The following is a 14141-nucleotide window of genomic DNA, read 5'->3' as shown; positions in this document are numbered from 1 at the left end:
CCCACTGTGAGCCACGAATCCCTCAGCAGTGACTGCCACCTGCTCCCCAGCCTTTGGGGCATTTCTGTATTCCATGGTTTGCCCACAGGAGCTGTGGCTGCCACATCCCTGGAAGTGTTCCAAGCCAGACTGGGTGAGGCTTGGAGCAACCTGGGATAGTGGAAGGTGTCAGGGTTGGAAAGGTCCCTCAAAATTCCCTTCTAACCCAAACCATTCTGTGATTCTGTGAGACAAGACCCATCCAGATCCCCCAAAGGTGCTGTTGTTCATGCAGCTTTCAGGGGCTGAAAATGCATTTTCCAGTGGGGTAACGGGGCACAGAGGCTCCACTCTCATCCCTATGGGAATGCAGCCTTGGAAAGAGAAGAACCAGGAGTTAGTGTCCTTCCAAGAGGAGGCAGAAGCTGGGGAAGTTTCTGACCTGCCTCTTCTCTCACCTCCTTGCACAGTGACCAAAAGCTAAGAGATGCAGGCAAGAGCCCCCGTCAGTAGGTGAGCGCTGGTATTTATTGTGCTGTAACAGACAGTGCTGGTTGAAAATGGACAGGGAATTTCGTGGTGCAATCAGTGCTGAGGCCATTCCTGTGTGTCTCCAAGCAGTGTGGAGCAGAGCTGAAGGAAGAAAGGGTGAGAGTGGGGGCACCCGAGGGCAGAAATGTGCTTCAAACTGTATCAAGAGCCCTGTACATGGGCAGCCAGGGGTACAGTTCAGGCTTACAACTCATTAATTAAGCAGAGCAGCTAATCTTAGCACTAACGAACTCTAGCTCAGGTAATGTAACATTTCAAATGAATTGGACAGAAGTCATTCACAGTAAAGATTTCCATTCCTGGGATGGGTGAGAGCTATTGTTATGATTATATTACTGCCAGCCAGGACCAAAACAGTACAACAGGGCAAGAGGAAAATAATCATCCACATGGATCAGCTCCAGCTGAGGCTCTGAATGAGGCGCCGGGGGCGAGTGTGAGATCTCCACTACTGTATCAAAACAAACACCACGGGTGGCACACGTAGAGCATAGCATTGTCATTGTCACTGGGCTGGGGACACCACCCCTGCCCGGGGCAGCCCAGGGAGCAGCAGAAAAGTCACTTGTTCTTCTTGCCCCCTGCTCTCCCTCCTCTGAAAAGTCACCAGCTCTCCCAAGGGCACTGCAGTTCCACTCAAAATTCATCTTCAGAGCTGTCGGCCAAGAGCATGACTCGGTCCTGCATGCTGTTAAATTCCCTCTGCTGGGGGAGGAGAACAAACATCAGAGAGCTCCACGTGCACAAAGGAACCAAAGGAAGAGAATTCAGATGCCCCCATCCCGTAACAGACCCCAGGCAGGCTGTGTTTGCCTTCCAGCCAGAAGGGCTCAGTTTCCATTCCCTCCCCTGGCAGTTTCCATACCTTCCTTTTGTGTCTCTTGGAGCCGTTTCTCCTCCGGCGATTCATAATCTTGATGCTGTAGAGCGCTCCCAGGATGAAGAGGGCTCCAGCTATTCCAACTCCCACAGGAACCAGCATCCCTGACATGTATCCTGCCTAAAAGGAGAAGAGAGGAGCAGAGCAACACTCCCAAAGCCATCCTTCCAGAGCCATTTTCACCAGCCAAGCACTCTATCCCTACAGTGATTTTCTCAAAGTTTACTGGGCTGCCTGCACGGGGTGATTCCCACCTCCAGGAGCAAGCTGGTGACCAGCACAACTCAGATTTTCCTGACAGATACTTACTGGTGACAGCTGAGACCCTGCAGTGCCTGCCTGCCTTTAGGAGAGGGACATAATCTCTCAGAGATGGGCCACTGTGTGCTGGAATCCTCATCAGGGTGGAGGGAATATAAAACAGAGGATGGGGCAAATGAGAGGGGCATATAAAACTGGTGTCACCTCGGCTTTGTACTCAAAATCTTGGAGCCAAACACTTTGGCTTTGCATGGGAAGGGGTTCCCTGCATGGTGACACAGAGAGAGGGCACACACACCCTCAGGTGGCCTTAAGGGGAGCACAGCAAAAGCAAACCAGCCCTAATTCAATCCCTGTGATCCATATGTCTGCCCATTAAAACAAAAAAATACAGACAGCATGGCTAATCTAAAACTACAACATCTAAACACTCTAAATCCTCAGGAAAATATTCCCAAGTGCTTGCTATTTTATATTTTGCTGCTTTAAATGGAAAGGAATCTAAGTTTTAAAGTGCCAGATTACTTCAGAATCCTCACCTAATTTGGGCTGGTGGGCTCAGTGTTGCAAGGGGGGCAGGCAGAGCCTGGCTCCCCCCTCTGTAGCTCTGCCTCTCCTCACACTGCAGCCACAGTCCTCTGCTGTGCCACTACAGCTTCACCCCCAAAAATCGATTTTACAGCTGCCATGGGACGCAGGCTGCAATTCTGAGGACTATCAGACAGCTCCTAGCGAGACTCAGCCCATTGCTTACAACCACCTGTTCTTCATCTGTGCTCTCAAAATAAAACACACACACCATAATTCCTTCCCTTCCATAATTCACTGAGTGGGAGGAAAAACAAAAGTTATTCAGGTGCACCAGCCTGCCTTTGTACACTTACCTGGAGAATGACAACTGCTTTCATCTGGGGCAGGCACGATGCCAGGGAGGGCTGGTTTGTCTCCCAAGCCCCTCCAGATCCTACTCAGTGCTTTAAACAAAAACAGCTCCTCTGTGTTTGGATCCTAAAGCTTGAGGGATCTTCAGCTGCATTGTCCAGATTCCCTGAACACCCTCCCAGAAACCCCAGCCCTGTTCAGCTCCTGAAAAAGGAGGTTAGTGAGGACACAGCTGAAGGCTGTGTCTCTGTCAGGCAATTAAGGTGTCTTAATTGGGTGACCTAATTAGTGCAGTGTGGGGTTTTCTATTTCTGGAAGTTTGCTGCTGGCATGGGCAGTGAGGGGAGGCTGTAAATGGCTTTTACATGCTGCCCAGCTGAGTTTCCATGTCAGAAATCACAATGAACTCCTCAGCCTGTCTGTGAGCCTTTTTCACACCTGACCAGCCCATGGCCTTTTACAGATTTCCCCCAGATCAATGTTTTATACCCCAAAAACCTGTGATGTGGTACAAATCCAGCCCTTCTGTGTCTTGCAGCCCAACTTCTGAGGGCTTCTGCACTTTCTTGATAGAAAACCCCATTTCACAGGCCAGAACCACATTTTCACCCCTTTATGTGGAAAATGTAGCTTCTTTAGGGATGCTTTCAATACACCCAATCCACGCTCATGCCCTTCCTGGCCCTGCTGTGCTTTGAGATAACAGCAGGAGAACTGGAGAGGAACTGCATGTCCATTATTTGCCACACCAAATGCAGCATTTGCACAGTGATTGCAGGAGGCCAGACATAAATCTGTCCCTGACCCTGTGCTCCTGGTCCCACAGCCCCACATCTGAGTGACAGGGAAGGACATTTCTCTCAGAGATGTGCTGGAATTCTCTCCTGGGTGGAGGGATTATAAAACAGAGGATGGGGGCAAATGAGAGGGGTACGTAAGACTGGTGCTGATAAACTCAGGAAGAGGAGGGAATGGGGTGAACAGGTTTATTTGGAGTGATTTGCTACAACAGCAACTGGCTGGGAGTGGTGGGGAGTGTTTTTTGTTGGGCTTTTCTAAGGAAAAATGTGAGCCAGGTGAGAGATCCCAAAGGAGGGAGGTGGTTCAGGAGTGAGTCTCTCTTTGGGCACCAGTGGCTCCTCAGTTACAGCAGTGCTTGTGCTGGGCACTGCCACACAGCCCAGGGGCTGCCTGCACGAGGTTCAGATTCTCCAGAGCTCTGCTGGAGGCTGGAACATGCAGCCCCTCTGCAACAGGGAGGGACATGTGGGAATCCAGGGCTTCCCTCTGGCTGCCCTGGCAGGTCTGGGACCCTGGCAGGGGTCAGGAACCCCCCTGGACAGAGCCCCCAGAGACACTGGCTGTGATCTCTGTCCATGGAAAAGAGTTTTCAATCTCACAGGATGAATTACAAGCTCTGAGTGTTTGATATGAGTAATAATTAAGTGTGGCACGGGTGCAAAAGTAAAATTTTAGGATTCTAGATTAGGGGTCCAAAGGGGACAAGATGGAGGAAATTGGGTGTGCCTTGTCCTTTTCCTCCTTCTTCATGCCCTCCATGTTTCACTGTGGTGTTGGCATTTTTCTGTTGGTTCAGGCTGGGGACACACTGTCCAACGTAGGTGACAGATATTGGCACGTTATTGTAAATCCAGCACAGGTAGTTTCTGGTATTTAATGTTTGTACCATCCCACTGAGGGCAGAGCCCCACACGCTGCCCTGCAGGACAGAGCTGCGGCAGGGCAGCAGAACATGTTAGAGATAAACAGAATAAACAACCTTGAAACAGCACAGACCAATTATGGCTTCTGCTTTGGCAACGGGGCAGAAAGACAGAGACTTTCTACAATCTTGGGATCATCAATACCACAGATTCCGACAGGGACAGAGGTGGCCAACAAGGTGACAAGAGGAAAGATGTGAGAGCTACAGCTTCAGGGAGAAGACACCAATGTCCCCAAGCTCGTGCTGTGCCACGTGCTGGCATGAGCAGGTGCCCTGTGCACACTGCAACCCCCCCAAAAACACAGCCAGCCTCAGGGGCTGCTCTTTACCTTGGCTGGGAAAACCATTCTCTGTCCTTTCAGCATCTGCTCTGGATGAATCCCAGGCCAAGGAGGCTCTAGGCTGGCTCTAGACTTGCCTCCTTCCTAGTGCAGGCAGAAAGGCAACTCAAAAAGGGCTGGGCAGGAACCCACCTGAAACCCTCCCACCCCCCAGTCCTGGAAAACAAACACCCAGCCCCTGTTTCTCTGCTCTGATTTGGTGGCAAAAGTGCTGCTGAAATTTGGTGTGGAGCACGTGGGAAGGCTGGGCTGTTTGGGTGAGTCTAAGCTCAGAGATGTGATTTCAGAGATCACTCCCACTCCTTGTGATGGCTTTTGTTTCTACTGACTCTGATCCTGTTCAAGAATTTTCAAGGCCTGTCGAGTCACAAAATGTTCTTGCTGTCACCTCATTTCCAGCTTCATGGCTCTGCTGTCAGCAACACAACACTTGGAAGGCTTCACAACCATTCTGAAATGTCAATATTTGCTCCAGGGCAGCAGAGCTGCAAAAGGCATCACTGCCTGTGGCTGGCACAGCTCTTGACTCTGTGGAGGGAGGATCAGGGTCTGGTTTACCAGTTTATCAGTGTTACTCTATTTGATCCTTCTCCTTGCAGGGATTTGCAGCACGTGCAGGTAGGAAAGGGCTCATCCAGGGGCACTGGCATGGCATGCAGCCTCTCACCAGAGAAGAGCACCAGAGCCTCTGGATTTGGATCCAGAACTGAGCTCAGCACATAGAGAAAAGGGGTGGAAGTAAATTCTTTACCCTGGGGTCCCTGGAAACATCCCAGGTCAGGTTGGACAGGGTCCTAAATACCTGGTCTGGTGAAGGTATCCCTGCTCAGTGCAGAGGGACTGATGGACTTCCAAAGGTCCCTTCCAAGCAAAACTATTCTAGAATAAGTTAAGGGGAGATAAAAAAAAGCAACTCAGGTTATCTGCCAAGGTCATTATCTGGTGCAGAGAAATCGATCAAACACTTCTGTCCCTCCTGCCCTTAGTTACAACCCATCAGGGATTTATTTTGGATTCACACCACTCTATACCAGCAGCATCTGGTTTATTTGCCTCCCAGAAAAATATTTAAGCCCTTTCTCAACTGTCTGTATAGAGATAAAGAACTGCACTGGCACGAATTTATTTATTCCTGTGAGTAAAAGTGGCTTTGCTTTGAAAGGAACGGAAACACTGAGCCTCCTACCTTATCTTTCAGCTTCTCCATCCAGCTTCTCACTGAAAAATAAGGAAAAATAAAAGCTGCAATCATGTTACTTTCATTAATTAGTGACAAACAATAGTGATAACATTAAAATAGACAGCAATTAAATTGACAAGCTGATAAGGCTGAACATTAGATTTCCTCTTTTCTCATTCATGAGAAAAAAGCAAATGCAGCAAATCAGCACAAGAAACTCTTGGAGTGAGTTGGCAGGCAAGTAGCTCTCCTTTGGCTGAGCAATTCACATGATTTAAAAAGGAAAATATAAACCAGGATTTCAGGCTGTGGATTTTTGACCATCACTTTTCATACACACACTGGGAGAAACGTTACAGCGCAGTTCTCCCCTTCCAGTGGCCTCCTCTGTGAGGATATATTCCCTGTATTTTGTATAGCCTGTAATGATGGCTAAAAATGTATTATTCACTGCCTTTTATTCTCCTGATTTTCTGGAAGAGCCACTGGCTGCTCTGGGAAGCTTCCAGAGGGCTGGGATGGCACTGGAGGTGCTAAATCACCAACCCAAGCAAATTTGTACTGCCAGCACTGCGACTTTCTTCTCCTGACAGCTGAGTAAAATATGAAATATGACAGCTGGGAGTTAAAATTGTGTAATGGCAGGTGCTTTGGGATGGAATATTCACTGATCTCAAAGAGCTGCACGGGCTCAGCAGTGGGTGCAGGAGTCACTAACACCACAGGGCACTGAGGGCAAAATGCCCACAGGGATCTGCCAGGATTTTAACAAATTCCTGCTCGTAGGTAAGAAGCAATAAACAGTCAAATATTGGGGGTTTTGGGGGCTCAGCAAGTGTGTTTTATCAAGGATTCTCATCTCTCCAGGAGGACAGTGCTAAAGGCACAGGGGACTCCTGGATGCAGCAATGTCCTTCTGAGGGATATTTTTTCCAGAGTGTGTTAAATCCCAAATGTAACAGGCAGTTTATGGATTTAAAGCTGATTTCCAAGCCTGCTTTGTTATGAAATATCTCCTCAAAGCTTGAATTAGCAATATCAGTGTCTGCAGGTGCACCTGCAGCACTCAGAGCACCCTTCTGTGAGTGGGGAGCAGGAGGGCCAGCAGCAAATGGTTATTTTATGTCTCAGATACAACACAAGCTCAATTGAAGACTCCCTTTGAAGTGTTAGCAACACAACACCTTCCAAACAGAAGGATCCCAAAGTAGCTAAAGGTGAACACGTGTGAAAGAAGCACAGGTGCACTCATCTCTGATGAGGAGCTGATTAAAAAAAAAAAGATGAATTATCCAGGAGAGGGACACACACAGCACTAGAAGAGGACAAGAGGTTTTGTTTTATCAGCTCTCCCCCTCATTAGTCCTGGCCTGCATAGGCTGAGCCATACAAAACTCAGTTTATGAAGGTGCCACCACAATCCTCCTCTGCCAGGCCAAGCCTGCATGCCCTGGATTCACAGAATCCACAGAATCCCTGGGTTGGAAGAGACTTTCAGGATCATCGAGTCCAACCCAGCCCCAGCACCTCACCTAAACCCTGGCACCCAGTGCCACATCCAGGCTTTGTTAAACACACCCAGGGATGGTGACTCCACCACCTCCCTGGGCAGCCATTCCAGAACTTTATCACCCTTTCTGTAAAAAACTTCTTCCTGATACCCAACCTGTATTTCCCTTGGCACAGCTTGAGGGAATTCCCAGTGGAATCCCAGAGAGAAAGCAAACCCACGGCTGCCCTGGGCTGGGTCTGCAGGTGTGACACTGCCAGGAGGGGTGGTGACAGTGGCTCAGACACACAGGGCTTGGGGACAGCAGCCACACATGCACCCACAGTGCCCAGCTGAGCCCAAAGCCTATTTTTACAGCTCTCCCAATTCCATGGGAGCAGTGATCTCATCAACAGCCGACCCATTTTCCTGCAGCTGAACAACGGCAGCAATTAACTCCAGAGTATTTCTGCCAAGGCAGAGGCAGGGCTGAGCTAAGAATATTCTATTACCTATTTTTAATGAACAAAGATTCTGGCTTTGTTCCCCTCTGCTCCACCAAACAACAGCAGCACGCCCGCTGGGGCCCACCAGCTCGATAGTACAAATCTTTATTTGCTATTACACATTTGTTTGTTATTAAACCCAGCCTTGATTTCAGCCATGAGGTGCCTTTGGAAATCAACCCAGGCCACGGGAAAAACAACCCAAGGTGATTCTCCCTGACTCTCCAGGGGATGCTCTAATGCAGCCACAGCCTCTGACCTCTGCTAGAGGGAAATAATGGCCCCAAATTAATGAAATTCAGGCAGGAGGTCAGAAACCTTCAATGCAGTGGGAAGGAGCAGAGAGTGTGGAGCTGTCACAGCCAAGGTCCCAGACCTGCCAGGCTGGGGCCACACAAGTCAAGGAGCACTGGGTTACCATGAATTACAAACACTTCTCATGTCACCAATGCACCAAGGGTCTAACACCTGGCAGGAGATCACAAACCACTGTGCCACCAAAACTGAGAACTCTCTGCTCCAGTGATTTACCCATCTGTGAGTGGTTAGGAGACAGAGCATTATTCCAAGGTAGAATTGATATCTGTGCTAAGCAGCTACCATCAATTAATTCTGGGCTTCAGACTCTAATTATGCAACAGACTCCATAATTAATATTCTGGCTTAGGAGAGGAACGCTGTGGCTGGCACCTTCCCATGAAAGTGCAGCACTCTCCAAGAACACCAGGTGACTTGCCAATGAGGGCAAGCAAATAATTAGTAAGAAATACACTAGTCCATGTATTTTTTCATCATCCCCTTTATTCCTCCTTTCTCTGATCACTGAATGTCCTGAAGAAATTCCAAGAGTCTCTGGGTGTGAATCACTAACAAGTGTCTGCAGTGCTGGCTCATCTTCCACAGCACTTTTAAGGATGGTGACTGCTCCAAATTCTCTTCCTCAGCTTAATTTTGATCCCTTGGTTTCATGGGCAGCTAAGTAAGATGAGTGTGGAGCACTTCTGCAAATTACATCCATAATCTGACATTTCCTCAGTGATTTATATAATGTCTGCCTCTCTGCAAATTAATTTTAAATAACATATAGCTTAACATTAAGCCAGTCAGGAGCACAGAGGAGGAGCATGCTTGTCTGGCACTGGCCTCAGAGCAGTGCAGGATAAATTCAGACAGCTACAGATGCAATGCTGCTATTTTTAGGCAGTTTTAGCCAGCTCTCCCCTTCAAAATGAGCATCCAGCTGAAGAAGTGAGGCTTGTCTGCAGAGGTAAGCAGCAGCCTGGGGTGTCTGCCTGGCCCTTTTTGGTGGGACCTGGCCCAAAGGGACAGTCACAACCCCCTGTGAGCAAAACCCTTCTGGAAGTTCAGGTTTTGGCAGATGTAGGCAGGAGGCTCAGGAGGGGACAGCAGGTGACACCTGAGGGTATATGGCACTGGATGCCCAAAATCAGAAGGTGCTCTGAGGTCTCCCCAGAGCCTTCTCTTCTCCAGGCTGAACACTCCCACCTCTCCCAGCCTGTCTCCAGCCCTCAGAGCATCTTTGTGGTCTCCTCTGGACTCACCTGAGTCCAGATCCCATTTATGCCGAGGCTTCCCCCATGATCTCCCTCCCTGCTGCTGTTCCAAGGATTGTCCATCTTCAGACAAGTTCTTGTTCATTTTCCAGGTCTCCTGTGCCCCCCTGTGCCCTGGCAGCTGCAGGGGCTGGCTGCCAGAGCCTGGCTCTGCCTTTCAGCCTCACCACAAGGCACCATCAAATCTCTCACCAAAGGCTTTCCCTGCTTCCCTCTCCACCTTCCTCTGAAATCAGGAGCACAAGTCCTCAGGGCCTCTTGCTTTGCCAACTTTTAGTAATCCTAATTGCCTAATTATCCACTCCAGTGCAATGATAAAGCTGTTTAATAATTCTGTTCTCTTCTCATTCATTCTCTCCCTTCCCAGATAAGAAAATGCAAAGACTTCTGGTGGATATTTCAATCAATAATTCATGCCCTACTGCCATCAGCCGTGTCTCCCCACTCCCCTCTTGGAGGCCCTGCTGCTTTGTCTTGTCACTTTGGTTTCATCTAATCAGCTTGTTTTAATCATATCCTCTCTCTTAATCAGTTCAAGCAATTCTGTTTTTCCATGGCACATTATCACTCATCCCTGCAGATGTTGCTTGGTTTTCAAATCCAGCACTCCCAGCTTAATTCCAGAACTCCATCCTGCTACTGAGGAAGGTTCAGCCACCAATTTTCCTTTTAATAATTCCACCACAACCCCCAGACCAGTGTGGAAAATGTGGCACTGCCAGGGATGGGGGATCCTCAGCTTCTCTGGGCACCCTGTGCCAGGGCCTCACACCCTCATAGTCAAGAATTTTTTCCTTATATCTACTCCAAAGCTGCACCCTTTCAGCAAAGGAGAGCTGGTTAAAGTGCAGAAAATAAGGAAAAGATTGATTACTTTCAGTCAGTCTGTATATACCAAACAACCTGCCCTGTTCCATTACAGATTTCATCCCTTTCTCTTGCAGGTTAAACTTTTTTTCCCAAATGAGACTTGTGAGAACAATTTTGCAGAAATGCTTCGTGCTTCATCTGCTCAGCTCTGACAACTTAATGGCACAAGGGTGCATCTGCTCCTTTCCCTTAAAAAAGCACAGTTTTCAATTTACTTACTAGCACAAATAAATAATAAAAGAAAATGGCATCTGCCTGGAAGGCAGCATATTTTTAATTCCAGAACAACTACTCCTACCTGATGGGAATGTTGATGCATGAATTGCCCAACTCCAGAAGACTTGAACAGCTGGATAATCAAACAAATGTCAAACTGACAATTACTATTTATGTTTTCAGATAAAAATTTTGCTTGGGTGAACTTTGAATTAACCCAGTGAACTTTAATAGCTACCAGGGCACTGTCTGCTCCCTGAACTGCACCATCTACAGCCTCTTCCCTGCCTGCCCAGCTGCAACCCAAGCCTGGCTGCAACCCAAAACTGCCTCAACCTGCCCAAATCTCTTGGAAAAGAAATGGAGATGGGGAGACAACTCACCACACTCACCCAGGAAGCAGGAACTAAAATGGGCTTCCCAGCTCCTACCCTGACCTTTTGACACTCCTTTCCCATGGCATTAGGTCTGGTTCCTCCTTTTCCCTTTCCCTTGCACTTTTAAAGCTGTTTTCCATTTCATCTGCCCACAGTGAGTAGTCCCTTACTGAGGCTGGCAAAGGCACTGCCCTTGTGCCTTGGCATTTCTCTGTGAGCTCAGTTCTTCTGTGGGGCTTTCAAAACACATATTGACATCTACACACAATTTGTTTCTCCCTCAGTGGCCCCAGACAGGCACAAGATGTTAAAACCAAGCCAAGGCACAAATCCTCCCATTATCCTAAAAGGCATCAGCAGGACATTGCTGTGAACTGGCTGTCACAATTTGTTGTATGATTAAATATTTACTGATCACGCTGTGTTCAAAAGCTGTGTCTGCTCTGGGAGAGGAAATGCAAACTTTGTTTGTGGAAATGTCAACACCTCTGCTGGAGCACACGTGGGATCAGCTTCTCCCTCACTCTGCCCTGGCACAGCTCCTGGAGGGACTGCCAGCAGTGAGAGCCCACCCTGCCTCAGCTCATGGGCTTCTTGTGTGCTGAAAATGCTCATATTCACCAGCTTTCAGAGAAACACACTCATCTGGCTTAAAGGGACCTTAAAAACAGGCTTGTTCCACTCTCACACCTTCCCTATCCCAGCTGATCCAAACCCCCTCCAACCTGGCTTTGGACACTTCCAGGGATGGACCAGCCACAGCTTCTCTGGGCACAGAACCTGTGCCAGGGCCTCCCCAGCCTCACAGCCAAGAATTCCTGCCCAATACCCCATCTAACCCTGCCCTCTGGCAGTTTGAAGCTATTCCCTCTTCTCCTCTCACTTCATGTCCATGTCCAAAGTGCTTCTCCAGCTCTCTTGGAACCCTTTGAGGCCTTGGAAGGGGCTCCAAGGTCTCCCTGGAGGCTCCTCATCAAATCTGTATCCTGCTGAAGATGAAAAATCTTTCTTTACTCATGGGCCTTGACTTTGCAGCTTCAATAAACTTTTTAGGGTGGCATTTGTGTGCTGTTTATTTACATACCACTATCCAAGTAGAACTACCTAGAAGCAGCAGCTGAAGAGACAGGTTCTATGAAAGAATGCTTTCCAGGCTTTTCCAGTGCTTGTTCCAGAGCCCTGATACACCTCTTCCAGAGTTTTTATGATCCCTGCACTCTAAATTCTAAAAATTGCTGTACAATTATTTTTTTCTCAGAGGTCTCCAGTAAAAAATTTATTAATGGTTTATTCTTCCTGTGTTTCAGGCACTGGAGCAGGTGAACTTCTTCAGTCAGTTTTCTTAAAAAGTCTGGGACAAGCACCAGGGAAAAATCTTGGTCCAGACAGTTAAAATTTGGTAAAGTTATCAAAAACTAGAATACAACAGAGTATAAATCAAACAAATTTAATGATTGGATTTCTTTCCCCAGCAAGTGCAGCCAAGGCCACGTTAGACAGGGCTTGGGGCAACCTGGGCTAGTGGAAGGTGTCCCTGGCCACCACCCTGCAGAGGGGTGTGAACAGAGAGGGTCTTTGAGGTCACTTCCAACCCCCACCATTCTGAGATTCCACAGTCTCAACCTTACTGGCTGATTTTTGGAGAAGCTTCGAGGTGCACTGCAATCCTTACTTTGAAGATCCTCAGATGCTTAATTTCCTGATTTGTACAGGAAATTACATGACAGTGGCCGAGGATGCAGCCCTGGAAGAGAAACCCTTCCTCCTGCCAGCAGGGTCACTGCTGTGCTGTCAGGGGGCCCAAATCCCCTTGGGGTCAGAGGGAACCAGCAAGTCAAACATGGGGAAAACTGCACCCATCCCATCCCATCCCATCCCATCCCATCCCATCCCATCCCATCCCATCCCATCCCATCCCATCCCATCCCATCCCAGACACCAAAGCTGAGCTCACAAACCATGTGGGGATCTCTGTCCCTACCCCAAGCCAATATTTTAGCTCTTTCTGGCACCAAGTCCCTCTAAAACCACTGGTTTTGAGGGATGACTGGAAGGTTTGACCCTGTAAATTTACAGGAAAAAAAGCCCAAGATGGAATTTGGTCCTGTGCTACCTTTTAATGCCCATTTTTCTCCAAGCCTGTTTTCTGCTCCATAACCCAGCAACCTCTCCCATAGTCTGGTATAAGGCTGAACAGATGCTGGCAAAGACAGAACAGATCTTTGCACATGAAAAGCTGTTGCAGTGATGGGAGGAGTGGAAAAGGTGCAGAAGCTGCAGGTGGAGAGCACCTCACACATCCCTCTGCTCCAACAGCACCTCATTTCAGCTGGAGGACAGCAGCCAAAGGGTGGTGGCTGCTATGGTGCCTTGAGAGGCCACCTGGAACAGAGGCTGGGCAGAGCTAAAGGAATAAAGGAGGGATTTCTCAAAAGGCCTTCAAGGGATGCACCTTGGGCAGTGCAAGAGCCCAGCTGTGGCTCTACCTAAGATGAACCCAAGATAGACCCCAAGTCATGAGTTTTCACACTTTTATAAGTTTTGTCCCATTTCCATATTGGGGTTAATTGTGCAATTCCAGCTCCAGGTGGTGCAGTCCCATCCTCCCAGGCTGCTCTCCTCATTTCCTCGTTGTTTGCACTTTTTGGGGCTGAAGCTGCAGCAGTGTCCTTGGTTCTGGGGCTGGAAAAGGATTGTTTTGTCTGACTACACTGTGAGGAGAACTTGCTGACACTTTATATGAAGTTCAGAGCCACACACTAAGGCAGTCCAGAATCTGGAAAATGTGAAAGCTAAAACTTAAGGCATCAGTTATTTGATTAAATACCTTCCAAATCTCCAGCTGAAGCCATGAGATACTCCCCTATACTGAGAGGAGAGGGCATTTCTCATTCAGCCCTCTCTAAATGCAAACCACAGAGATCTTCCTGCCCTCAGACAGAGCTCATGGCCTTATCTACTTGAAGGGATCAGCAGTTACACTGCAAAATTTCTTTTTGTGCTTCAGTTTATGTCTGATATTAATCAGGCTCGGAAGAGATTCTTGGTTTGCTTTTTTCCTTCCATAAAGAACAAAAGTAATTTTCAGAATCCTATTTCCTGGGACACTGTATGAAGGATTTGCCAGCAGCAAGGGCTGAAATAGGGAATTTTCCATTTCTGTGTTAAAAAAAAAAATGATATCTTTTTCTTATTTCAAGTTTTGGCCTTTATTTCATCTGTCAAGATGCAGCACTCCCCATGAAATGACATAAAGATCAATAAAGGACTAAATGGTTGGAAACAAAAATGATGGAGTTGACCTTTGA

General features: G+C 48.0%; 1 protein-coding gene across 4 annotated transcripts in view; it reads right to left on the bottom strand.

The window, feature by feature from the left end:
- Window positions 1-489: 489 nt before the first annotated feature.
- ARMH4 (armadillo like helical domain containing 4) overlaps window positions 490-14141 on the bottom strand; it is a 53828-nt gene continuing 40176 nt past the window's right edge. For 3 of the 4 annotated variants that reach the window (XM_072930547.1, XM_012574253.5, XM_072930549.1), the window contains 3 exons: window positions 5808-5839; window positions 1397-1531; window positions 490-1236 (listed from right to left, as the gene is read on the bottom strand). In XM_072930547.1, the coding sequence (XP_072786648.1) occupies window positions 1168-1236; window positions 1397-1531; window positions 5808-5839 (236 nt within the window). In that variant the 3' untranslated portion in view covers window positions 490-1167. The remainder of the gene's footprint in view (window positions 1237-1396; window positions 1532-5807; window positions 5840-14141) is intronic. The other variant, XM_072930548.1, reaches the window with a different exon arrangement.

The sequence above is a fragment of the Taeniopygia guttata genome, chromosome 5 (assembly GCF_048771995.1).
Source record: "Taeniopygia guttata chromosome 5, bTaeGut7.mat, whole genome shotgun sequence".
Classification (NCBI taxonomy): Eukaryota; Metazoa; Chordata; class Aves; order Passeriformes; family Estrildidae; genus Taeniopygia; species Taeniopygia guttata.
Note: the sequence above shows the minus strand (reverse complement) of the source record. Positions and strands in the feature narration are given on the sequence as shown.